This window comes from Lynx rufus, unplaced genomic scaffold, assembly GCF_022079265.1.
Source record: "Lynx rufus isolate CCGP_SWC_20201006 ecotype Redwood Valley unplaced genomic scaffold, mLynRuf1.p SCAF_3, whole genome shotgun sequence".
Classification (NCBI taxonomy): domain Eukaryota; kingdom Metazoa; phylum Chordata; class Mammalia; order Carnivora; family Felidae; genus Lynx; species Lynx rufus.
In genome coordinates, this window is record NW_025814845.1 from 82966454 (window position 1) to 82993846 (window position 27393).

Genomic DNA, 27393 nt, shown 5'->3' on the forward strand with positions numbered 1-27393 from the left:
GAATAACATGGGTTATCAGAAAAACAATTCTTTTCATTTCTAATACTGAAGCTTATTTTATTTTGTATTCTTAACATTTAGAACTGGACTTTGAGGTTGACTCTCCTTTTAAGCCCAGAACTAGAAACTGTTTTGAGTTCTTACTGTATCCAAACAGTAACTGAATGTTGATTTACTCCATCCTATTCGGTTCACAATGATCAATTCCAGTAATAACAAAAGGAAAAAGAAAAGGAAAAAAAAACAGCCCACTTTTACTGGTGAAAGATCATGAGTTTAGAATTAAAATTCTGTTTGTAAAATAGCGCCAATATTCAAAATAATTTACAAGTACCAATTATAATCACTGTGTTTAAACTTAATGCTTAGAATGTATTTTGGATTCAGGATGCCACAAACAGTGCAGAAAAGTTAAAACACAACACACTTGCCTTCTTGAGAGGAAAGGATGTCAAATCACATATTCTCCATTTTCTTAATCTTAAAATTTGGAAAAATCATTCCTTAGCTCATAACACACACACAAATATGAGAAGTTAAAAGTGAAGGAAAAATGGGAAAAGTACATTTTTCTTTCATACTCAGTCCCTTCTTTCTAGTCATTTCTTCTGAACAGTATTGCTCTTCATCTAGTGGTTCTGAGGAAGTACCATCATTCACCTTATTAATTTTCACAAATAGCTCAACAATCCTTTCCCCAGGTTGAAGTTCAATGCTGTACGTCTGCTGTGTTTGCAGTTTAGGAATGGCTACTATCACTTGACCAGAAATTGGCTTTGGGCTGACAACATCAAAAGAAGACTCTATTTCAAGATTCCACCCCTGGGTATGGTTATCTAAGACATAGAGAAAAAAAAAAAGAAAAGAAACATATATATGTATAAAAACATATATATAAACATATATATATAACACTTATATATATATGAATATATATATAAATAATATGCTAAGCATTATTGCTGCACTCCTTAGGATTCATTGAAGAAAATACTAAAGCAGCTTCTAAACTAGTAAGCATTCCACAGATGCTGTCATGATAAAAAGTTCAGTGGAAATTCTCATTTAATCTTCATTCATTCAGTTTTGGTTTTTTTTCATCATTCATTTTGAAGAATAACCAAAATTATAGATTTTATAGATACCTCTAAAAATGTTACAATCATAAGTCATAAAAAACTTTAGAATGTCACAAATGAAAATATAACATAAATTTTCTAAGACTGATACATGTTTGCTCCTTTTTATAAAGTAAAAATACAGTTTCTTAAGGCATATAATAAGGTATAAACTTAGATGTAGTAGAATTAACCAAATGTGAAAAAACAGAGATACACAGTTGAGCCTTGAACAACATTGGTTTGAACTGCATGGGTACACTTATATGAGGATTTTTTTCAATAAATATATTGGAAAATGTTTTTGAGATTTGTGACAATTTGAAAAAACTCATAATTGAACCACATAGCTTAGAAATACAAAAAAAAGTTAGGCATTATTGTAAGAGTGCAGTATATAATACATATACAAAACATGTTTTAATGAACTCTTTATGTTATTGGTAAGGCTTCTGGCCAACACTAGGCTATTGGTAGTGAAATTCTGGGGGAGTCACTGGGGCTCCTGACTGGCTCAGTCAATAGAGCATGTGACTCTTGATCTCGGGGTTGTGAGTTCAAGCCCCACATTGGGCTTAGGGATTACGTTTAAAAGAAGTTACACGAGAATTTTCAACGGTGCAGGGGGGTCAGCACCCTAGTCTCCATGTTGTTCAATGGTCAAGTGTTATTTAATCAAGAAATATTTGTATGTGCCATGTACTCTGCTAAGTGATGAGAATTAAATGGTGGCCAGGATAAATATGGCCCCTGACTTCGTGTCTAATGGGTCTTCATGTCTTAGACTTCATGTCTTAGACATGTCTTCATGTCTAAGAGTCTAATGGGATATAGACAAGTACAATGGTGAGATTATACCAGGATGGGAGAAATATGAGGTTATTCTGAGAAAACATTCACAGGAAGAAAGGTCACCTAACTTATAGAGGGTGAGGGAAGGCCTTTGTGAAAAAGCAGTATGTAGCAGAGCCCAGAAGTATGTCAAGTCCAAAGGCAGATGACAAGTATTCTAGGCACTATGAGAAGCAAGGGTGAAGAGCCATGAGTGAGGAAGAACAATCATTAACAAAAACTTGAGCAATAATGAAACTGGTAAGGGAGATCAGTGTGACTGAGGAAGTAAGCAGGGTCCAGCTCATGCTGGGTCGTGTGAGGAGTTTGGGAACTTCACCCTAGATCAATGAGGACCCACTGGAGATTTTTCATCAGAAAGGGTAACACGATCAGATCTGCATTTAAAAAAAATTACAATGAGGGGCGCCTGGATCGCTCAGTCGGTTAAGCACGGGACTTCAGCTCAGGTCATGATCTCACAGTTTGTGAGTTCGAACCCCCTGTCCGGCTCTGTGCTGACAGCTCAGAGCCTGGAGCCTGCTTCAGATTCTGTGTCTCCCTCTCTCTCTGCCTCTCCCTTGCTCACACTCTGTCTCTCTCTCTTTCCAAAATAAATAAAACATTTAAAAAAATCTTTTTAAAAAATGACAATGATACAGCAGGATAAAAATGGAAGAAGCAGAGAGACGTGAAATTTCTATCTGTGCAAAAAGGATAGAAAGCACCACTTGGAAAATCTTGGAATGGAGATGAGGAAAAGAAAAAGAAAAGGTAGCAAGGCTGAAAAGGAAGGTCATGGGGAGAAAAGATGAGACAGCTGCCCTGAGGAATGAGACTTAGGGAGTGGAGTCTGAGAATGGGTTAGAATGTTTCAGGAGGTTTCGAAGTAGCATGTTATATTATGTGCAATATAACACCTTCCTCTATCATCCATTAAATTCACATTGTTTAACGTCTCCAGAATTGAATCTGTGCATTTTAAAATAAGACAGTATGCCAAAGCAGGGTTTGGGCGAGAGCAAAGTAGAAAAGCAGACTCATATTTTTTAGGTTACACAGGAGACACCAGGGATGAAGTACCCAAAAAGGCTGGATAGGCAGGCTGTCAGAGTCACCAACGAAAGTTCTCATTCCTTCCTGCCACAGAAAGGGAGGACGTGACTGGTACAGATGCAATTAGCTTTCTATGATCTATGGCAAGAGACTGAAGAAGTTCCTGCTTAAGGGCTTCCGTTTTCCTCTGTGAAAAAGGGCCAGGAAAAGGTTATCAGCTGAGAAATATCTTAGAGACCCTTCTCCCACAAATAAGGAGGAGGGTTCGATAATCATGGCTCTGCCACAAATGAAGAAAAAACATGTATGCTGATCAATGACCAAAGACTTTATAACTGACATTCTTTACAAATGTACAACCACACCAGACCTATTGTAAAGATGGTCATACCACATCCCATCATCTGCATCTCGTATCAGCCAAAAGTACAGATGGGTTGGATGTGCACAGAAGTAAAACTAATCCTGGACTTAAGAACTATTTTTACTTATTAAATGATTCATTCTTAGGAACATTACTCAATGAGCCCTGAATTAATTTGTTCTGATCCAGCCAATTCTGTAGTTTACACACCCACAACCTCCAAGTTTTTCTAAGATACAGTAAAATATATCAAGACAACCACGCTTATTTGTTAAAGATACTTTTCTCCTACCAAGAACACATGAAGTCTCTCAATTTTCCCTTTACAGCACCTTTATTGTTTTTAAACAGAACCACACACTACAATCTTATCTGAATGTATTGATTTTCTAAAATATCCCTAAATCTTTGACAACTACATGACCTCCCCATCGTATTCCGTCTGGCTTCCCTTACTATCTCTTATTTCAGGAAATAATAATAGATAACATTGACCCAGAACTTCCTACGAACTAGGCACTGTTTTATGCTCTCAAAATGTATTAACTTATTTAAGCATCACAACACTGCTATAAGGTAAACTCTATTATTATAATCATTCTATAAATGAGAAAACTGAAGCACAGAGGAGTTAAGTAACTTGCCCAAGATCACACAGCTAGTAAGCTGCAGAGCTTGGATATGGACAGTCTGAAACTGTCTATATAGAGAGTCTATATAGAGACTATATAGTTAACCTCTAAGTTATGCCAATCATATCCAAACAATTTCCCCAAAAAACATGTCTTATTGGTGTTCAAGATTTTTACAGTAGGGAGGAGGTTTAATTATATAGGGGAGCATTTGTTTTAATGATATCAAGTGATGATAGACAGCAAATATATCTTTTGGTGAGTCTTTAACCATAACAGCACAGATTCATAAAACTTTTGAACTAGAAATATGTTGACAGATCACCTAGTCTACTTTCTGATTAGTGTTTGGTTCCCTCTAGACTACCGGCTGGCAAATAACTGGTCCTCAGGCAAAATATAACCTACCTCCTGTTTTAACAAATAAAACTTTATTGGACTGAATTGTGTTCCCCACCTCCCCAAAATTCATAGGTGGAAGCCCTAACCCCCCAATATGATTGTATCTGGAGGTAAGGTCTTTAGGAAGTAATTAAGTTAAATGAAGTCACAAGGCTGAGGACCTAATCTGATAGGTCTATGGCCTTATAAGAGAAAAAGATCTACCTCCTTCTTGTCCTCCCTCCATCTCTCCTTCCTTCCTTCCTTCCTTCCTTCCTTCCTTCCTTCCTCCCTCTTTCCCTTCCTCCCTCCCTTCCTTCCTTCGTTTTCCTTCCTTTGTTCCTTCGTTCCTTCCTTCCCTCCTTCCTTCCTTTTCTTTCTTTCCAGCATCCCAATCATGTGAGGACACAAACCAGGAAGAGAGCCATCACTACAAACCCACCAGCCAGCACCTTGATCTTCGCTTTCCCAGCTTTCAATATCTTGTTGAGGCCACCCGGTCTATGGTATTTTGTTAAGACAGGCCAAGCAGGCTATGACAATAGCCACGCTCATTTGTGTACATGTTGTCTTCTGTTGCCTTTGCACTACAATGGCTGAGTTAAGTAGTTACAACAAAGACATTTGGCCCCCCAAAAGACTACAACGTTTACTATCTGAATCTTTACAGAAAAAGTTCACCTAAAATATTTCCCCCAAAAGACTATTCTAATCTAATATCTGTAATGAAAAAAAAAAAAAGCCTCTGCCTCACAAAATAGCCTTCCCTTTTGCTAGCCTTGACTATTGTAAAGTCATTCTTCACATTGATTTGAAATCCCCTTTTCTTTAATTTCCACCTGAAGATTTTAGTTCTGCCCTCTAGGTACCTCCTACCAACTAATAACCACCACGTTCGAGCTGACTCCTTGGACGTTTCCTATTACTTCCTGTTCAGTGGAAAATCAGCTGCTTCTAAGGGCCTCTGACAGGAGACAAATAGTGTAATTCCCAAAGGTTACTGGCAGTCTCTATTGCTTCTAACACAGAAAGCTCTAAAGTAAATCATCAGTTCTCTGGGGCTCATCTAGTTAAGTTCCTTAGGTGCCACTAACTGAAAAAACTAAGGCTACAGAATGTAAAAACCCAATATGAAGACTTACAAGCCTATCGTGTTATCACCAGATACACTATACTAACATATTTTGCCCTCTCCTCTTCTTACAAATGGAATACAACCTTTCCTTCCAGAAGCCCTGGAGAATTTAAGTAATTTAGTTTCACAAAGCACATGTAGAGTCTTAAATCATCAATAATTTTCCTGGTATTACCTGGTCACTTCTTTTTACTTGCTACTTTAAAAAAAAAACTTTTTGGGGCGCCTGGGTAGCTCAGTCGGTTAAGCATCTGACTTTGGCTCAGGTCATGATCTCACGGTCCGTGAGTTCAAGCCCCGCGTTGGGCTCTGTGCTGACAGCTCAGAGCCTGGAGCCTGTTTCAGAATCTGTGTCTCCCTCTCTCTCTGCCCCTCCCCTGTTCATGCTCTGTCTCTCTCTGTCTCAAAAATAAGTAAACGTTAAAAAAATTTTTTTTTAAAAAAACAAACTTTTTTTTTTAATGTTTATTTGATTTTGAGAGAGAGAGAGACAGGGCGCAATCAGGGGACAGGCAGAGAGGAGGAAGACACAGAATCCAGGCTCCAGGAGAGCAGGCTCCAGGCTCTGATCTTTCAGCATAGAGCCCAACACGGGGGCTGAATCCCCGAAATGTGAGATCATGACCTAAGCCAAAGTCAGACACTTAACTAACTGAGACACCGAGGTGCCCCTACTTGCTACTTTAAAAATATATAACCCTGTTTCTAGTTTCTAGAAACTTTCTAGTTAAGGGGAGCTCCCTTTTATAAACTAAGACCCATTTTTAGGGGCACTGGGTGGCTCAGTCATACACATATATGTACAATGGAATATTACTTAGCTATCAAAAAGAACGAAATCTTCCCATCTGAAACAATGTGGATGGAGCTAGAGTATATTATGCTAAGCAAAATAAGTCAGTCAAAGAAAGACAAATATCATATGATTTCACTCATATGTGGAATTTAAGAAACAAAACAGATGAACGTAGGCGAAAGGAAAAAAATGAGAGGGAGACAAACCATAAGAGACTCTTCCTTTTTTTAGTGTTTATTTATTTATTTTGGGGGGAGGGCAGAAAGAGAGGGGGAGAGAGAATCCCAAGGAGGCTCCACACTCAGTGCAGAGCCAGATGCAGGGCTCAATTCCACAACCCTGAGATCCTGACCTGAGTCAAAATCAGGAGTTGGACACTTAACTGACTGAGCCACCCAGACACCCCAAGACACTAACCATAGAGATCAAACTGAAGGCTGCTGGAGGGCTGGAGGGGAGGTGGGCGGGGGTCGGGCTAAGTGGGTGATGAGCACTGGGTATTATATGTAAGTGATAAATCACTAAATAATACTCCTGAAATTAATATTACACTACATGTTAACTAATACTTAAATAAAAACTTGGGGAAAAAAACTTGGAAAAATAAATAAAAATAAAAAGCTTTTGCACAAAAATAAAAAAGCAAGCTACTGAATGTGAAAAGATATTCACAAATGAAATCTCCTATAAGGGGTCAATATCCAAAATATATAAAGAACATGTGCAACTCAACACCAAAAAAGAAGAAATAATCCAATTAAAAACAAGCAGAGGACCCAAACAGACATTTTTCAAAAAAAGACATACAGATGGCCAATGGGCACATGAAAAGATGGTCAACATCACTCATCACCATGGAAATGCAAATAAAACACAATGAGGTATCATCCCACACCTGTCAGAATGGCTAGAATCAAAAAGATAAGAAATAACAAGTGTTGGTGAGGATGTAGACAAAAAACCTTGTGCACTGTTGGTGGGAATGTAAATTGGTGAAGCCACTGTGGAAAACTGTATGGAGTTTCCTCAAACAGTTGAAAATATAAATACCATACGATCCAATAATTCCACTACTGGGTATTTACCCAAAGAAGACAAAATCACTAATTTGAAAAGATATATGCACCCTATGTTTACTGCAGCATTGTTTACAACAGCCAAGATATGGAAGCAATCTAAATGTCTACTGATGGATGAATAGACAAAGAAGACACTGTATATATGTGTGTATAATGGAATACTACTCAGCCACAAAAAAGAATGGGCCTAGTGGGTACCATGCTAAGTGAAATGAATCAGACAGAGCAAAACAAATACTGTATGACTTCATTTATATGTGGAATCTAAAACACAAAACAAAAGGCAAAAACAGATACATGAATACAGAGAACAAACTGATGGTTCCCAGAGGGGCAGGGGTTCATAGAGGGGGTTGCAAAGTGGATAAAGGGGAGTGGGAGATACAGGCTTCCCATCATAAAATGAATAAGTCACGGGAGAAAAGGTACGGCATGGGAAATATGGTCAATAGTACTGTAATAGTGTGGAATAGTGGCAGATGGTAGCCACACTTGTGGGGAGCATAGCACAACATATAGACTTACTGAATCACAATGCTGTACACGTAAAAATAATGTAACGTGTGTCAACTATACTTCAATCAAAAAATAAAATAAAAAATAAAACAAAAATCAACAAAAGAAGGAGACTAAAAAAATGCCGAACGATGCCTATGACTCCCCAGCTCTCCTGAAGTGGAATGCAAATAATTCCAAAAACGGAAAGTACCGGGATGGGGACAGTTAAGAAGAAAAACTATTAACTGCCTCCAAATCAGGTCTCCTTCCCTATCACACCAAGTCAGTTGTATATCCTCTCCTCATCCTGACGAATCAACTCTGGGCCCAAACAATAGGGGAATTCTATTAAAACAGGGTAGACAGGCAAGACTGACCTGTTTTCTCTACAACTTGAGGCCTCCCCAGGCCGAAAGACTCAGTGATGCCCTCGCTGATGTCCTGCTCCCTGAAGAAGAGACTGCAGTCTACGGTGTGTTCCATGTAACCTCAATCAGGCAGCAACCCAGAGGATGGCAGGAAGTGTGGTTCTGGCCACTGCCTCATTTTCAAATTTTTCCAAAGCTGATTCAGCGAGGTCTCTTTACCTTTTTATTGTAAGTTTATTTATTTATTTTGAGAGAGAGAGAATGAGCAGGGGAGGGGCAGAGAAAGCGGGACAGAGAGAGAATCCCAAGCAGGCTCCATGCTGTCAGCACACAGAGCCAATGCAGGGCTCAATCTCACAAACCATGAGATCACGACCTGAGCAGAAACCAAGGGTCAGATGCTTAACTGACTGAGCCACCCAGGCGCCCCCGGGGAGGCCTCTTTAAAAACAAACAAGTAAACAAACAAACAAACAAACAGGGCACCTGGGTGGCTCAGTCAGTTAAACGGCTGACTTCAGCTCGGGTCTTGAGCTCATGGTTCAGGTTTGAGCCCTGCGTCAGGCTCTGTGCTGACAGCTCAGAGCCTTGAGCCTGCTTCTGATTCTCTGTCTCCCTCTCTCTCTGCCCCTCCCCCATTTGTGTTCTCTCTCTCTCTCTCTCTCTCTCTCTCTCTCTCTCTCTCAAAAATAAACACTAAAAAAAATTTTTTTAATAAAAAAAAACAAACATGAGTCTGACTTGGGTGGAAATTTGTACAAAGCATAGGCAGCTACACACACAGAATGATGCGTGCTGCTTCTTCATGCAAACAACCTTCAAGACAACTCCAATTTGTGTAAATATGGCCAATACGTTAACCTTAAAATTCTCTAAAATATGCCAGCTCCTTTTATATTCCTATATGGTCTACTTCTTTGTCAAGATGTGGTCAGAAAAAAAAGAAGACAGCTTGGGTTGCCTGGCTGGCTCAGTCAATAGAGCGTGCAACTCTGGATCTCAGCATTGTGAATTCAAGCCCCTGTTGGGTGTAGAGATTACTTAAAAATAGCATCTTTTTTTTAAAAAAAGCAAGAAAACAGCTTTATTCACAGTTGTCTAAGAGGGAAAAAGAAGTATAACACGACATGGAAGTAGAAAAATAAGAAATAGCTGGGGCGCCTGGGTGGCTCAGTTGGTTGAGGGTCCAACTGCAGCCTAGGTCATGATCTCCTCATTCTCGACTTTGAGCCCCACATTGGGCTCTGTGCTGACAGCTCAAAGCCTGGAGCTTGCTTCAGATTCTGTGTCTCCCTCTCTGTCTCTCTGCCCTTCCCCATTCATGCTTTGTTTCTCTCTTTCAAAAATAAATGAACATTAAAACATTTTTTAAAAAAGAAAAATAAGAGATAGCTGAGTTATTTCAATTCAAGTGCGTACACAACTACCAAAAATATTCTCAAACCATATCCTAAACTTTAACTGATTATAATTAAGCCACAAGTATCAATGTCTTTACGTAGTCATGTGTCTAGCTTCAAGAAAAACTGAATTCTTCCATACTTATACCCTCACTTGGTTGTAATTACTGCCATAACTTACAAATCACAGGAAAAGAACCATGGAATGTCAAAGGCAGAAGAAACCTGGCAATCTCCTCATCACTTTGTAGATGAGGTTCCTGAGACCTATAGAACCTAGCTCAAAAGCTCCAGAGCCAAAGGACAAATAGAGGGCCCATGTTTCCTAGTATAATGTTCTCCACCTTGCATACATCTCTCACAGAAACACCTGCCAAAGAGAAAGACACTAGCAGGCACGCAGGGATTGAAATCTGTATATGAGCAATGAGGAAAACCAAAAGCAAAAGTACTTTTATGATCCAGGAATCACACTACTGGGTATTTACCCAAAAAATACAAAAACACTAATTCAAAGGATACAAGCAACCCTATGTTTATAGCAGCATTATTTACAACAGCCAAACTATGGAAGCAGCTCAAGTGTCCGTCGACAGATGAATAGATAAAGAAAAGGTGGTCTCTCTCTCTCTCTCTCTCTCTCTCTCTCTCTCACACACACACACACACACACACACACACACACACTGGAATATTACTCAGCCATAAAAAGAATGAAATCTTGCCAACTGCAACAACATGGATGGAGCTAGGCACAATAAGTCAGGCAGAAAAAGACAAATACCATATGATCTTACTCATATGTGGAATTTAAGAAACATAACAAGCGAGCAAAGGAAAAAAGAGAGAGAGAGAGAGAGAGACAAACCAAAAAACAGACTCTTAACTATAAAGAACAAACTGATGGCTACCAGAGGGGAGGTGGGTGGGGGGATATGTGAAATAGGTGATGGGGATTAAAGAGTACACTTATCATAATGAAAAACATAAAATAAAATGATAAAAAAACAAAGCAAAGCCCTTTCAGAATCTTAAGTCGAAATATAAGGTACATTCAATGTGAAACAAAGCATTTGGGGGAGAATGTAACATTAAAATGTTAGCCTCTTAATAAAAAAGGGTCTGTGAAAAAGAACACTGAAATCTACAAACATAGAGAATGTGTCTGACCCTCTCCTAATTCATAATTACATGTTGCCACGGTTTCTTCATTTGTCAAAATACCATCTTTGTAACCTAAACTATCTCATAAAAGCATAACAACAGTTATGGGAGCATCAAACAGTAGAAGTAGATTTCTTGAATTATGTACTGTCTGTAAACCTTGACAGGCCCTATAAATTATACCCCAACCAAAAAATGCAAGATGGTAAACCTACTTAGAGGAACAAAATATATCCAAAGGTCATGGTTAGGAACACACGATGGCGTCTGGGGGGTTAAGAACTAGCAATGAAATGGAAGAACATTCGGGTCAGCATGGGAAGGATCTGCAAAGAATGATAGGTTGCTTATGTAAGATGAAAAACGATGCTTCATCTCATTGGGGGGAAAAAGCTATTCAAAGATAGCTGCCTTGATTAGCTTCACCCTGCTGAGCATCTAACAGCTCCTCCTTCTGCCCGCTTGCTCCTTACATCTTTAATAGGTGATGAAAAGCTGCAGTGAAGAAACAGTAATGACAACAAGCTGAAATGACCAAGCCACCGAATATTTAAATTCAAACATAGGATATTTCCCTGCGTTCCTGCTAGGATTATAGAACAGCCTTCCGCAGCTGCTTTTCAAAGAACGAACAGCTTGCATTAGCCAGAAAGGGAGGCTCACAGTTAGTTACAACAGCTGTCTTCCCCTTCTTTACCAAGCAGCAAGATCTCCTTGCTTACTCAGCAGGACAAAATCCTCAAAGAGGAAACTAAAGCAAAAGAGACACAAAGCAAAATCTCCCCCAAACAAGGATAAATTGGTAAATTCCAGGGCAAAAAAATCTACTCAGGCAACAAGGTAGCTAATCACAGGAGAGATCATTCAAGCAACCTACCTACCCATAAAGATATTTTCAAGGGTAAATGCTGTTATCTGATGAATAAAGTAATTCAAAGAGGAATGAGAAAGTGATGCAAAATGAATGCATTCAAAAAGATTGCATTAACCAAGATTGACAAATCTTTGCTTTATTGTAATATTATATTCACTATACGCAAAGGGCTGCAATGACCTTCAACACAGGCTTCTGCTGGGCAGGCCAAGGTCAAACCAAAAGCTAAACTCACCTCTCCAACTCACAGGCTAGGTTTCTGAGTTGGAAGGAGTGGGTGCTTTAGGCTGAGGCAGCAAGTAAATTTGGATAGGGTGGGAGATGGCAGCATTTCTGGGTAGGATGGAAGCGCCTACACACAGGTCAAAGATGTACAGCTCACCTCAGCTCAAGAGGAGGGTTCACATACTAAAAACACCTCTGTGCTGTTTTTTTTTTTTCTTTCTGACTGTGGTAATGAAAGATTAAACAATGTAGCATTTCATCAGAACACACTTACATAATTTGGACTTAATGTGTGTAAGTAAGCTTATGAAAAGCTCGTAAGACCAGACGATCATCCTTGCCTAATAAATTTTGGGGCATAATGGGAACGATTCACAAATATTACAAATATGATTACACATATGAAAGACCTAGCATGGAGAAGATGATCAACAAATGAATATATGTATCTCTTTCTCTCCCCCTCTCTCACTTTGTCTCTGGGTCTCTCGCACAGACACCACCACCAGCACCCACTGCTGCCACGCAGGGCCTGCAGTTTGGGCCACATCATTCGCTTATAAATATCCTAATCTTTGGAATTGGGGCATCCACCCCTACCAGCTATCTTCTCCCTAACTCTCCTTCCCACACCCCTTGGAAACCCAGGTCCAGCCAGACTTTCCCCCTCCCCTCCCCCAGCAGGGCCTTCTTCCACCCCTTCCCTAGAGAAAAGAACAGGAGAATCTTGCTGGGTTTCTACACCCAGTAAAAAACATCTGAGCTTCCCTTTTCTGCACCAGAGTCAGTCTTTCACTGTCCAGAACACTGAAAATGTGGGTGCCTAGAACAGCTACTGCTATTTAAAAGCTGAGTTAGACGGGGCGCCTGGGTGGCGCAGTCGGTTAAGCGTCCGACTTCAGCCAGGTCACGATCTCGCGGTCCGTGAGTTCGAGCCCCGCGTCAGGCTCTGGGCTGATGGCTCAGAGCCTGGAGCCTGTTTCCGATTCTGTGTCTCCCTCTCTCTCTGACCCTCCCCCGTTCATGCTCTGTCTCTCTCTGTCCCAAAAATAAATAAACGTTAAAAAAAAAAATTTAAAAAAATAAAAAAAATAAAAAATAAAATAAAAGCTGAGTTAGAGGGGCTCCTGGGCAGCTCAGTGGTTGAGCGGCCGACTTCAGCTCAGGTCATGATCTGACGGCTGGCTCATGGGTTTGAGCCCCACATTGGGCTCCGTGCTGACAGCTCGGAGCCTGGAGCCTGCTTGTGATTCTGTGTCTCGCTCTCCCTGTGCCCCTCCCCTGCTCACACTCTGTTTCTCTCTTTCTCAAAAAAATAAATAAACATTGAAAAAAATCTTTTTTAATGATAAAAAAAATAAAACCTGAATTAGAATATTTCAGGGCTAAGGAGGAATTATTCAAATAAATATTTTCTAATAAGGTTTTAAAGAAAGTCACATCAATGAATTGGTACCTTTAAATATCTAGATAAATGGCAAGAGTTAAGATATAACAGGAGTAATTCTTGCTTTCCTTTGACCTCAGTATTTTTTTTCAAATATAAATTTGTTCTTACTATGTTAAAAATTAAGAATATGTGAAAATCATTGAGGAAGCTGAGGTTAGGGCAAAATCAAACAAATGACTACAGAATACTGAAAAATGAAGTTTAGAAACCTCCATCATAAGGACTGAGAATGTGGAGAAGGAAAAAATATATATATAATGATACATTTATTACATACATAAAGTAAACTAACTCACAAGAATTTCAAGTTAATTTTCAAAAAATAAAGAGCCTTTTTTCTGCACACAATTAAACTGGGGAGTGTGGTTGGTCATTTGCTCTTCAGTGGTAAACTCACCAATTTTAAATTCAGAAATGATTTGAACATTTGGAGAAGCAAAAAGGTGATCTTTTTGTAGCCTCAGCAGGGAGAAAGCAGAAAGTGCCACACAGTCAAATTCGTTTAGCCTTTCCTAATGAGTTGGCTGAAATTACTAAATAGAGTCTCTTAACTGCTTTCTTCCCTTACTACAGAAACAATATAAGCTCAGCATAGAAATCTGGAAAAGACAGTTGAGCAGAAGAATAAAATACAAACTGTGTGTAGCACTATTACCCAGAGATAGCCACTGTTTGCTTTGGTTCTGACCAACCTCATTTCATGCTTAAATTTTAAAAAGTAAAAGATTTGATTTTAAAGAAAAAATACATGTATCTGGTTTTAACTACAAACTAATCCTTTAAAGAAAACTTGGGGCGCCTCGGTGGCTCAGTGGGTTAAATGTCCGACTTCAGTTCAGGTCATGATCTCACGGTCCGTGAGTTTGAGCCCCTCTTCAGGCTCTGTGCTGACAGCCCAGAGCCCGGAGCCTGCTTCAGATTCTGTCTCCCTCTCTCTCTGCCCCTCCCCGCTCGCACTCTGTCTGTCTCTCTCTCAAAAATAAAACATTAAAAAATTAAAAATAAAAAAATAAAAAACTTTTAGTGCCTCTCACAATGCCTGCCTCAAATTATGTACCAGATAAATGCATAAAAATATTAGCTTATTCTCTTTATTATTTTCCAACTTTCTCTTTTTTTAAACGTGTTTTTTATTTTGAGAGAGAGAAAGTGTGTGTGCATGATGGGGCGGGGGGGGGGGGGGGCGGGAGGGCAGAGAGAGGACAGAGGATCCCAGGCAGGCTCTGCACTGACAGCAGAGAGCCCCATATGGGGTTCAAACTCACAAACCGAACCGTGAAATCATGACCTGAGCTGAAGTCAGACACTTAACCAACAGAGCCACCCAGGCATCCCATTATTTTTCAACTTTTAAATATCTATTGATTTCAGGGATGATTGCTGTCTTTCAAAGAAAAATTGAAAAAAAAAAAATTCTGGAAAAAATTCCTAAAGGAAGTTCTTCATCTCACTTTTACGTGTTTATGCTTCAATTGTCTTTATTACATCAAATAACCAAATTGAAGTCTATAAAATTAATCAGAAATATAAGAATTACTGCTTGATATGCACAGGGCATATCCTATGAACAGGAAACATTTTTCTATATGTTAAGTATGAAATATACTGCAGTCACAAAATAGGAAAAATGTAGTTGACACGGGGAATTGATTACACTGAATCTAAATTAAATTTTAAACCTCATTTAAGTTTATTTAATCCAGACAAAATTCACCCAGTCACTAGTGACTAATAAACTGAACTCTAATGACTCATACTCAGGAAGAAATGTTTAGCTTCATATTCAAAATTTTAAATTAAACTAGAGCAGTGATATTCAAATGTTTTCAGATATCAGGGTATTTAGTATTCATAGCACTTCTTGCAAACCACCCAAAACACTGATTAAGCTTCAAAACAATGAAATAAATAACTTCTTGCGAAATCAGACCTCTCCTCACACTGGATTTTATTATATACCTGAGAAAAAAATATTGGTGGGGATGGGGAAGAATGAACCATCCTTTGATTTTAGTAGCAGAACTCAGTTCAAGTCATACCTCTGAATACTTTAGAAGCACTAAACTAGAGAGCTGTGGGCAGCCACATTTGCACACGCAATTTAAACTGCGTCTTTTCATGCCTTTTTAACATTTAAAAATGCCAGCAGCACCTAACAACCTCAATTATCAACCATCTCTGATTTGCTTTTTTTTTGTCTTCTGCCTTTACAAGACTGATTTGGCTGGATGGAACAGCAATGTCAGGTCACCAGGACTCTTACACAGACACACCGCCACATTCTTGCTTGCTGATTCCATCCAGTTAGGCCTGCACGTAACTGGACCGAGCCTCGCAAGGTATCACTCAAGATCCCCCTTCACCGATTTCCCTGACTTCTCAAATCCTCACTGATCTTTGATCTTCTGAACTACCAGCGTCCCACCCCACAAAGTTATTACACAGTCTTGTTTGGTGTAACTGTTCATATCTTCCCTCCCTTATCTCCACCAATGTGCAGGCACGAGTATACTAACTCTAGTTCCTTTCTAAACAAACAAACAAACAAACACAGTGCTGGGCAAACAACTCAACAAAAATATCTGACCGGCTTTTCATGGATTCGTGGACCTCAGTGAAATTTCTGACATTTTATTCAGTGCTCCTGTCTTGGGAATCATTCCTTTGGCTGAGAAAGTAGTATTCTTTATCTTACAAAATTTTCTGTATGCTCTGTGTGCGTTCCGGTTTATTTTCAACTCTTAACAAGGCTAGTGTGGCATGGCCTTCAGAGGAGAAAACGCGCAGTGATCGAAGCAAATCAAGACCTCAGCACAGTGAAGTTCTCAAAGCGGGGACAGAGGCCGCAGGGAGGAGCACAAAACAGCAGGCCTTTTAGAAGGAACACTTAGCTCAGAAAAACCCAGAGCTACTCTGGCTTTCTCTCATCTTCTTTTCGAAATATGTTTAAAAGTATCTATCTACCTCCTTCCTGCTTTATACTGTAAATTTTCATGACAAATCACAGTCTGTGTGTATTTTTCACACATAGAAATTTAATGTCCCCCCCAATTCTTTTTAAATGAACTTCTGGAAAGTATATCTATATCTTCAGATTATAAACCCAATGCTTATAACATAGAGGAGGCTCAAAAAAGACAAACAAGAAAGCACATCTCTTAGCTTACCGTAGATAGGGGAAAACGTGAAGAAGTTCAGATGACAAATATTATAGGCTTCGATTCTGACATCTTTCCAGATGCCCTGGGTAGGGAAGGACGGCCCCCAGTCCCAACTAAATGAACTCTGCTCCTGTAATTTCCAGGGGGGGAAAAGATGCATTCCAATTACCATGACATTTAAACAACTGTGAAAAGCTTTTTCTTTTAAAATATTATATGCATGCATATTAGTTTGCTAGGGTGGCCATAACAAAATACTACAGACCAGTGGCTTCAACAACAGAAATTTACTCTTCCACCGTTCTAGAGCCTGGCAAATCCAACATCAAAGTGGGGGAAGCTTTGGTTTCCTCTGAAGCCTCTCTCCTGGGCTTACAGAGGGTCACCTTCTCACTGTGTTTTCACAGTCTTTTTCCATGCACACACACACACATGCATTTCCTCTTCTTACAAGGACATCATTCATACCGGACTATCTCCCACCCTAAAGGTCTCACTTTAACTTCATCACCTCTTTAAAGATCTTATCTCCAAACAAGGACATCATTCATATTGGACTATCTCCCACCCTAAAGGTCTCACTTTAACTTCATCACCTCTTTAAAGACCTTATCTCCAAACAAGGTAGATTTTCAGCCACTGGGGATTAGTACTTCAACATAAAAACTCAGGGGAGACATACAATTAAGTCCATACTCTGTGTATATGTGTGTGTCCCATATGGAGCATCTAAAATGGCCTACAATTGGGGTGCTCGGTGGCGCAGTCAGTTAAGCGTCCAACTTCGGCTCAGGTCATGGTCTCACAATTTGTGAGTTTGAGCCCTGCATCGGGCTCTGTGCTGACAGCTCAGGGCCTGGAGCCCGCTTCGGATTCTGTGTGTGTGTCTCTCTCTGGCCCTCCCCCCTCACACTCTGTCTCTCTCTGTCTCTCAAAAATGAATAAACGTTAAAAAAAATTTTTTTTAATGGCCTACAATGATTCCCTCCTGGTATTCATGCCCTATGCAATCCCCTCTCCTCGAGTATGGATTAGACCTAGTGAATCACTTCCAACCAAGAGAATACAGCAGAGGTGATATCGTTTCCAAAACCAAGTTATAAAAAAAACTGCAGTTTCTGTTTTAGGTGCTCACTGTTGCTCTCTCCTAGCCATGAGGGAAGCCAGCTGCCATGTTGTGAGGCAGCTCAGTGGAGAGGCCCACATGGCGAGTTTAGAAGCCAATCTGAGGCCTACTGATGACCACATGTGTGAACTGAGGCACAGACACTTCAGACCTAGTAGAGCCATGAGATCACCACAGCCCTGGTCCTTTCTTGGCTTGACTGTAACCTCATGACTGGCCTTGAACCAGAGGCACCCAGCTAAGTCACTTTCAGATTCCTGACTGATAGAAACTATGATAAAAAATGTTATTTTAAGCTGGTAAGTTTGGGCATAATTTGTTATACACCAGTAGGTAACTAATACAATAACTCATATAGGAACCTATGCAACATAGTTAAATTTGGCAGAAATGTTTTAAGAACATAAATCTGATTATGTACATTTATTCTTCAAAAGCATATGATACTGAAGCAACACAATTAGTCACTCTTTAAACTTCTCCAAAATATCTCTGAACCTAGCATTGTATTTAAATTTAATACCATAAAGAATATTCTATTTAAATGCAATAACTATAAAAAATGAGGAAACATTTAAAAATAAAGATAATCAAATATGTGAGGTTATGAGCTCAGCTTTTAAAAAGGAATAAGCACACCTGTTGAGATGAGCACTGGGTGTTGTATGGAAACCAATTTGACAATAAATTATATTTAACATAAAAAATGTAAAAAAATTAAAAATAATAATAATAAATAAAAAGGAATAAGCACCAGAGGAAGAGGGAGTACTGAGATTTTTCTGAATGGAACATTTGTAGAACAGAGCCCGAGGAATTGGCAAACTGTTCTCATTTAAAGTATTATTTGCTGGGGTGCCTGGGTGGCTCAGTCAGTTGAACATCCAACTCTGACTCTTGATTTCAGCTCAGGTCATGATCTGAAGGTAGTGGGATCAAGCCCCATGCTCAGCACTGAGCCTCTTTAGATTCTCTCTCTGTCTCTGTCTCTGTCTCTCTCTCTGTCTCTGTCTCTGTCTCTCTCCCCCTCTGCCACTCTCCCCCTGGCTTGTGCCCTCTCTCTCTCAAAAAAAAAAAAAAAGTATTATTTCATAAGATCTGTATTTATCTAAGAGAGAGATAAATTAGTTTCCACTACAGAGACAAACAAAGAATTAAAACTACTTCATAGCATCCACATTTGTATCAGATTCTCATGTTTGGAATGAAAATCATCTTGGGGTTATTTACTGAACAGTTTATAAGTTCATTCAGGTACACAATTCCTTTCTTAGAGACAGGAATAAGGAGGAGGGCAAAAATATTCAACATCTTATAAGGCAGACTATTTTCCCCACCAAGGGCTACAAATCACTCCTATTCATACAACTTCTCCAAATAAAAGTTTTCACTTATTCAAAAAATATTTGTGAACTGCCTTCTTTGTTTCAGGCTGGAAGTACATCAGTATACAAAACAGACAGTCCTTCTGTTTACAGTGCTCACAGTACAGCAGGAAACTCAGGTATTGAATAAACAATCACAAATGCAAAAGACGTCGACAGGGGACAGTATAATGGCGGGGGGTGGGGGGTGTCAGAACAAGTTTCCCTGAATAATAGTGACTTTTACATGGTGATCTGAAGGGTAAGTACCATTTGTCCAGTGTGTTTAGGGGAGAAGGAAGTAAAAGCATCCTTTTCAGAAGGAACAGCATGTACAAAAGCCTTGAGGTGCAAGAAACTATGGTACATTGCAGGAGATGAAGAGGGAATGATGGGAAGAGACAGAGAGAAAACTGGAGAAGTGGGCATGAGCCAGACAGAACTAAGACCCATTACTTTAGCCTAAAGGCAATGAGAAGCTGTTGAAGAGTTTTAAGAAGGGAGTGCTGTAATGATTTTTGTCTGAAAAGAACGTTCTGGCTGTTCTGTAGAAAATTAATTGGAGGAAGGCAAATGAGGTTGCAGGATACCAGTTAGGTGGTCAGGGCAATATTTCATGCAAGAAATTATTATAGATTGAACTCAAGCATGGTAGTAGAAATACAGCATGGGAAGATTTAGGAACTATTAAAGTCATAATGTCCACATGGTCAAAATGACTCAGTGGTGTGTTGGAGGAGGGAAAAGAGAGAGAGGGAGTTACCAAAAATAACTCTTAGGTTTCTGGCTTTAGCAACTGTTCTGGATGGCATTCCATTCAGCCAGACAGGGAGCCCTGGGAGAAGGGTTTAGATCCAAGAACAGTGTTGGACATCCTGAATCTTTAGGTCCCCAGGAATCGGGCAGGTGAAGATGCCAGATAGGCAATCCAGTATAAGGTCTGGAATTGAAGAGAAGTCTGGACTGAAGATACAATATTAGAAGTCATTAGAAATTCGACTGGTTATTGAAGAAGTGAAGCTAAATGAGATAGTCTAGACAGGGTATAAAATGAGAGACGGAACTATAACAGAAAGAAGCATGAATAATATAACTTCCAAGAGGGGGAGGTTGATCTGGATAAAGCAACTTAGAAGGAACGTCCAGAGATGTAGGTGGAAAACAAGGAGGATGGTGGAGAATATAGCTAAGAGAGTAGTTGAAGTGAGAGGTCACACCATCCAGGCAGGACAGAGAAGGAAGCAGAGACAAGAGGGGGTTTGTGCTGATATCTCTACCCCACTAACTGCATATAATCAGTTACACACTTAGAAGTCTATAATTATAGAAATAAGTCTCCAAAATAAGTAATAACACCACCCTACATTTTGTTTTTTTAATGTTTATTTACTTTGAGAGAGAGACAGAGAAAAAGAGAGAGAGAGCATGCTCTTGAACAGGGGAGGGGCAGGGGGGGGGAGAGAGAGAGAGAGAGAGAGAGAGAGAGAGAGAGAGAGAGAGAGAGAATCCCAAGCAGGCTCTGTGCTGTCAGTGAAGAGCCTGACATGGGGCTGGATCTCACAACCGCAAGATCATGACCTGAGCTGAAATAAAGAATTAGATGCTTAATATACTGAGCCACCCAGGAGCCCCCTCCCACTCTACATTTTGAATAGCTGTATAGCACTCTACAGTATGCAAAGTGCATTCACATTATTATTTCACTATACGCTCTTACCGACACAGTCAAGAAGAGAAGGGATTAGCTCCATTCACAAACGATGGACTTCCCTAAGATCTTTATGGGTCATAAATCCAGAATTCAGATCTAAGATTCCTGCCTTGCTCTCCCAATTCAGGCCTCTTCCCACTGGACCATGTCGGTATAGCCAGAAACAGTAAGACACAATTCACTGTTCAGTAAGACACAACATTACTGCAAGTCTGCCCCAGGGTTAGTGCTCCACACACTGTGAGGGCAGAGTCATGGGTCTGATTCTTGATTTCAGGGACGAGGGCTTTGTTCTATCAGGATAACCTGAAACTGTGTTTTAAATGCCACAGACTGAATGGGGGGCAGAGGAAAAATACTACATGGATATATGCATAACATATATATCATTTTATTGAAGACATGAAAAGTAAGTTAGGATTCAGGAAGTCCTCATTCTGATAGAAGATGAGAGATAGAAGAGGAGAGAGAAAAAGTGCAAACTTTAGTATTCAAACCATGGTGCCACTTGACGCTGAAGACCAGAAACAAGAGATGAATTATAAACAGAGGTATAAGTACATAGTATTCCATTGAATACCTGAGTGTTCGGTTACAGATGATTCCTTTATAGTAACAGGAGCAAATGCTTATATTAAGAGACTGATACTACACCTAAAACAGTCAAGCAAATTGCTACCAAATATTTGAAGTGATTAAAGAAAGACCATATAGAGGTCAGAACTGAAATTTAAAAGTGTCCTTAAAGACGGGATACAGGTGTGCTCTTTCAAAGGGGCACATGCACCCCAATGTTTATAGCAGCACTATCAACAGTAGCCACGTATGGAAAGAGCCCAAATGTCCATCGATGGATGAATGGGTAAAGAAGATGTGGTATATATATATACAATGGAGTATTACTCGGCAATCAAAAAGAATGAAATCTTGCCATTTGCAACTAAGTGGATGGAACTGGAGGGTATTATGCTAAGTGAAATTAGTCAGTCAGAGAAAGACAAAAATCATATGACTTCATTCAAATGAGAATTTAAGATACAAGACAGATGAACATAAAGGAAGGAAAGCAAAAATAATATAAAAACAGGGAGGGGGACAAAACATAAGAGACTCTTAAATACAGAGAACAAACTGAGAGTTGCTAGAGGGGTTGTGGGGGAGGGATGGGCTAAATGGGTAAGGGGCATTAAGGGGGACACTTGTTGGGGTGAGTACTGGGTGTTATACATAGGGGATGAATCACTGGAATCTACTCCTGAAAACATTACTGCATTATATGCTAACTAACTTGGATGTAAATTTTAAAAATAAATAAATAAAAATAAAAAATAAAAAAAAAGGTACTGACACAACTTTAGCTAGGTTGAGTTAAACAAGAGGGGGTATAATTTTGACCTTAGTACTTATATTTCGGAAACACAACCTAATGATTAATCCATCCATTCTGAAGAGAGCCACCTAATGTAAATAATCAGAATTTATCAACTGAGGTTTTTGCTAACAAGTACTGGAAAAATACAGTTTGTATCTTCACAATAAAACCAAGGATTATATTTGTTGTTAAAACCACATGCCAATTTCTGAAGAAGTTAAAAATAGAATTACCATACACTCCAGTATCCCACTTCTTGGGATATATGCAAAAAAACTGAAAGCAGGGTCTCAAAGAGACCCGGGGGCACTGGGGCACCGGAGGCTCCAGTGACCCATTCCATAGAACGGAATATTATTCAGGCTTAAAACGGAAGGAAATTCAGACACATGCTACAACATGGAGAACATCACACTAAGTGAAATAAGCCAGGCATAACAAGCCAAATAGGATTTGTGTGACGAATAGGACAGTATGATTCCACTTAGATGAGTAGTGAAACTCACAGAAACAGAAAGAATGGTGGTTTCCAGGGGCTGGCTGGAGGGGAAAATAAGGAGCTGTTTTTAATGGGTATAGGGTTTCAGTTTTGCCACATGAAACAATTCTTGAGATTGGTTTCGCAGCAAAGTGAATATACTTAATACTAGTGAACTACACACTTAAAAATGGCTAAGATGGCAAACTGTGTGTTGTGCGTATTTTACCACAATTAAAAATTTCTTAAATAAAAATAAAATTAAAAACTAAATGCCACAGGGACGCCCGGGTGGCCCAGTTGGTTAAGTGTCTGACTCTTGGTTTCGGCTCAGGTCACAGTCTCACAGTTCATGAGTTCGAGCCTTGAATCGGGCTCTGCGCTTGGGATTCTCTCTTTCCCTCTCTCTGCCCCTCCTCCACTTGCACTGTCTCTGTCTCTCTCAAAATAAATAAATAAACTGTAAAGAACAAAAAAACAAAAACTAAATGCCACATAGAAAATCCAACTACATATTGGAATAAACTCAAGTCATTTAAAGTCAGATGAAACTCAAAAAATATAAATAAATAATCACCTTGTGGATTTTGTCATTTTTGTTAGATTATATGAGAACCTAGCAATAAAATGCTGGAATACATCAGCAAATATATTAATATTTGCAGAAGGCTTCCCAGTAACAAGAGTCACTAATACATATGAACCTCACATTCTGGTGAAAAGTTTGATAAAACTAAATGTTAAAAAATACTTTGTGCACTTACAGTATCAGTCACCTATTTTTCTTCTTTTTCTGTTGTTACCTAAGTTCTGAAGCATGCTTCAGGATGGAAACCTAGGAAGGCAAAGATTCTCCACAAAAATTCATAAATCTTCTGGTTCTGATTTCAAGTTTTCAATCCCATGAAGCAGACAGGAAAGAGATGCCCAAATTCTGAAATACGACGGGTGTCTTCAAACAAGCATTTTCCACACCGGCACCTCCCATCATCAAGGCTAAAGCCCCCTCCATTGGCAAGACTGTTACCTTTCGAATGAAGTTGACGTGGCATTGGCCCTTCTGCACAGGCGGAGGGCAGTCTGGAGGCACCCAGTAGCTAGTGTGAGCTTTGCTCCGCTGCGCCGCATACAACACTGGGGACTGGAAACGCAGCTCAAGGGAGTTCACATTTCTAACCACAGTGGTAATATCAAAGCTCTGCATTAAAGGAAAGAACAGATGTGGAAGCAGGCCCGTGTGTAAAACTTTAGATATAGATATGCAAAAATGTATGAAAGATGCATAAAATAATTGAAATCTTTAGGGTTAGCCTTTTTTGCAGAAGAAAGCACTTCACTGAAACAGTGTAACTTAGTTGCCTGCTTACGGTTACAACTGAGCACATTCTCCTACCCAAAAGTAGATTTCTAGGTTTCTCCTTCTATTTTTACTGACAGATGATGGTCTTAGGCAAAGAGAGCAAGCAGAAAATATCTTTAGCCCTGGAATGTCTGCTCTGGCTATTTACATATGGCCTTGAACTGCCAAGGATTTCCTAGATGCTTCAGGACAACCTGACTCTCTGGTATGAACAGCATGTATTTCTAAGTCATAAGTTATTTTTGTTTTGAAAAGTTGACCCTTGCAGGGAGATGAGAACATGATACCTTAATGTAAGCATTCCAGACAGGATGGAGAATTTTCTTTTTTAATAGTTTGTCAATTGTCAATTCTCATGAAACTCTGGATCACCAAATAACAGAGAAGGGAACAGCATTTGTTGAACACTTCTCACGTGCCAAGAACCAAGAACTGTGCCAATCATTTTATATAATTAGCTTATTAAATCTTCACAACTCTATAGGGTCTGTGGTGTTTTCATCATTCTACAATGTGGCAAGTGTGAAGGTAATTTACCCAGTGCTTCAAAGAGCTTGTACCTACCTGCACGGGCAATTAATTATGCACTTACCTTTCTCTACTCACAACAATTAACACACAAACACATACAGGGAGGTTTCTTTTAACTTGATGTCACTGTATACTTACATATCTTTTGAACATGTTGTCTGTTTTCCCAATAGGAACACTATTTAGCAGGATTTCTGCAACTGTATCAACACCCTCAAAAATCAGGTTTACTTTTTGCCATTTGCTAAAAAAAGAGAAAAAATTTTAAACAAGATGTGTAAAACATTAGCTTAGATAAATCTTTTTTTTTTTAATTTTTTTAATGTTTATTTGTTTTTGAGACAGAGAGAGAACATGAGCAGGGGTGGGACAGAGAGAGGGAAACACAGAATCCAAAGCAGGCTCCAAGCTCTGAGCTGTTAGCACAGAGCCTGACGCGGAGTTCGAACTCAGGAACCGCGAGATCATAACCTGAGCCAAAGTCGGATGCTTAACCAACCGACTGAGCCACCCAGGTGCCCTGATAAATCTTTTTTATTAGTTAAAACTAAAGGTATAAATATTTCACAAAAAATAAACATTCTTTTTTAAAAAAATTTTAATGTTTATTTTTGAGAGAGACAGAGCAGGGGAGAGGCAGAGAGAGACACACACACAGAATCAGAAGTAAGCTCCAGGCTCCGAGCTGTCAGCACAGAGCCCAAGGCAGGGCTCGAACTCACAAACCATGAGATCATGACCTGAGCCAAAGTCGGATGTTTAACCCACTGAGCCATCCAGACACCCCTGAAAATACACATTCTTAAAATTCAATTTCCAATGAAATTTTCATAAGTATTGGTTTAATACATTTTTCTGTTGAGTGCTCTGGTTTATCTTTCTCCATAATGTTTCAATTGCCTTATAAAGTCATGAGCATAGCTTATAATTTCCGAATGCATTGACTTTTTTTAGGACTTCACAAAGTACTTATGAGAATCAAGTTAAATAGTAGACATAAGACATTTTCACAGGAGCATCTGAGTGGCTCAGTTGGTTGAGTGTCCAACTCTTGATTTCTGCTCAGGTCATGATCTCGCGGTCCATGAATTCAAGCCCCCCATCGGGCTCTGTGCTGACAACACAGAGCCTGCTTGGGATTCTGTCTCCCTCTCTCTCTGCCCCTCCCCACACTCTCCCTCTGTCAAAAATCAGCATTAAAAAAAATTTTTTTTCACAAACTACTACATTTACTGACACTAAGAGAAAACATTAACCAACTAACAAGTATCTATGAATACCTATTATGGGCTCGGCACTCTGCTAAGCTTTACAGGGAACTAAAACACTCTCTGAATTTAAGGAATCTGCAGTCTAGTTGCCATTCAAGCCAAAAACACAGGAAAAAAAAAGAGAAAATTTTCCATCTCTTCTGGTTGATAGTACAGTCTTGTTGGACAGACTATATGTGCTATCGGAGCTTATGTCACAAGGAAAGACTTCAAGAAAGAAACAAGAACTTAAAGAAGAATAGGATAAATGTAGTATAACCATGCAATAAAATATTATTTAGCAATAAAAAGAAATAAAGTACTGGTGAATGTGACGACATGGATGAACTTTGAAAACATTATGCTAAGTGAAAGAAGGAAGTCACAAAGGTCCACATATTGTATAACTCCATTTATATGAGATTTCCAGAAGAGATAAATCCACAGAAAATAAATTGGCGGCTGCCTAGTGCTGGGATAGGGATGAGGGGGTGGGGACGTTGGGAATGGGGAATGACTGGTAATGGGTATGGCTTTCTCTTTGAAGTGAGGAAAATTCTAAAACTGATTATAGTGATCGATGGTGGCACAACTCTTTGAATATACTAAAAACTACTGAATTGTATACTTTTTTTAAAGGTTTATTTATTTTTGAGAGAAAGAGACAGCACAAGTGCGAGAGAGGGAAAGATACAGAATTCAAGGCAGGCTCCAGGCTCTGAGTCGTCAGCAAGAGTCCGACACAGGGCTCAAACTCATGAACCATGAGATCCTGACCTGAGCTGAACTCAGACACCTAACTGACTGCGCCACCCAGGCACCCCTGAATTGTATCCTTTAAAAGGGTGAATGTATAGTGTGTGAATTAGGTCTCAATAAAGTTGTTCCTTTTTTTTTTTTTTTAAATGAGTAGAAAATGTCTAGGTAAAAGGTAGACCCCGGAGGAAGAGCAAACTCAAAACAAGGAAGTGCAAACGACATCAACATTAAGATAACATGGTAGGTGCAGGTACAGGACTTGTGCTAGAGCGCTAACGGGAGAAATCTGGTCAAGTCAGCAGGGCAAGAGGGCAGCAGGGCACAGGAAGTGGAACAGGAATAGGCAACATTAAGCAGTATTTTCACACACAAGCAAATAAGATTAAACTGGCTTTACCAATTAAAAGGAAGACACTGTCGTTCTTGAGCAAGAATGTCATGGGCAAAACCAATATTTGGGGAAGATGAGTCTAATGTTTCTATATACAAGAGTGAAGAATAGGGGCGCCTGGGTGGCTCAGTTGGTTAAGCGGCCGACTTCAGCTCAGGTCATGATCTCACGGTCCGTGAGTTCGAGCCCCACGTCAGGCTCTGTGCTGACAGCTCGGAGCCTGGAGCCTGTTTCAGATTCTGTGTCTCCCTCTCTCTGACCCTCCCCTGTTCATGTTCTGTCTCTCCCTGTCTCAAAAATAAATAAAACGTTAAAAAAAATTAAAAAAAAAAAGAGTGAAGAATAAAAAGACAAAGCAAGAAATTTAGTTATGCAGCTTTGGCCTAACTGCAGGCACTTACTAACAAAGGCCTAGGCAAACATGGAAACTGGAAATGAGGAGAAAGGGGCTGAATCAAGAAAAATGAGGGACACCTGGGTAGCTCAGTCAGTTGAGCATCTGACTTTGATTTCAGCTCA

The 27393-nt window shown here is 39.6% G+C and overlaps 1 protein-coding gene across 2 annotated transcripts in view; it reads right to left on the reverse strand.

Annotated features, from left to right (window-relative positions):
• The window catches only part of MANBA (mannosidase beta), a 111941-nt gene that overhangs the window by 65474 nt on the left and 19074 nt on the right, over window positions 1-27393 (reverse strand). For both annotated transcript variants that reach the window (XM_047090481.1, XM_047090480.1), the window contains exons 3-6: window positions 24613-24718; window positions 23611-23781; window positions 16539-16662; window positions 661-836 (exon numbers count right to left, since the gene is read on the reverse strand). In XM_047090481.1, the coding sequence (XP_046946437.1) occupies window positions 661-836; window positions 16539-16662; window positions 23611-23781; window positions 24613-24718 (577 nt within the window). The remainder of the gene's footprint in view (window positions 1-660; window positions 837-16538; window positions 16663-23610; window positions 23782-24612; window positions 24719-27393) is intronic.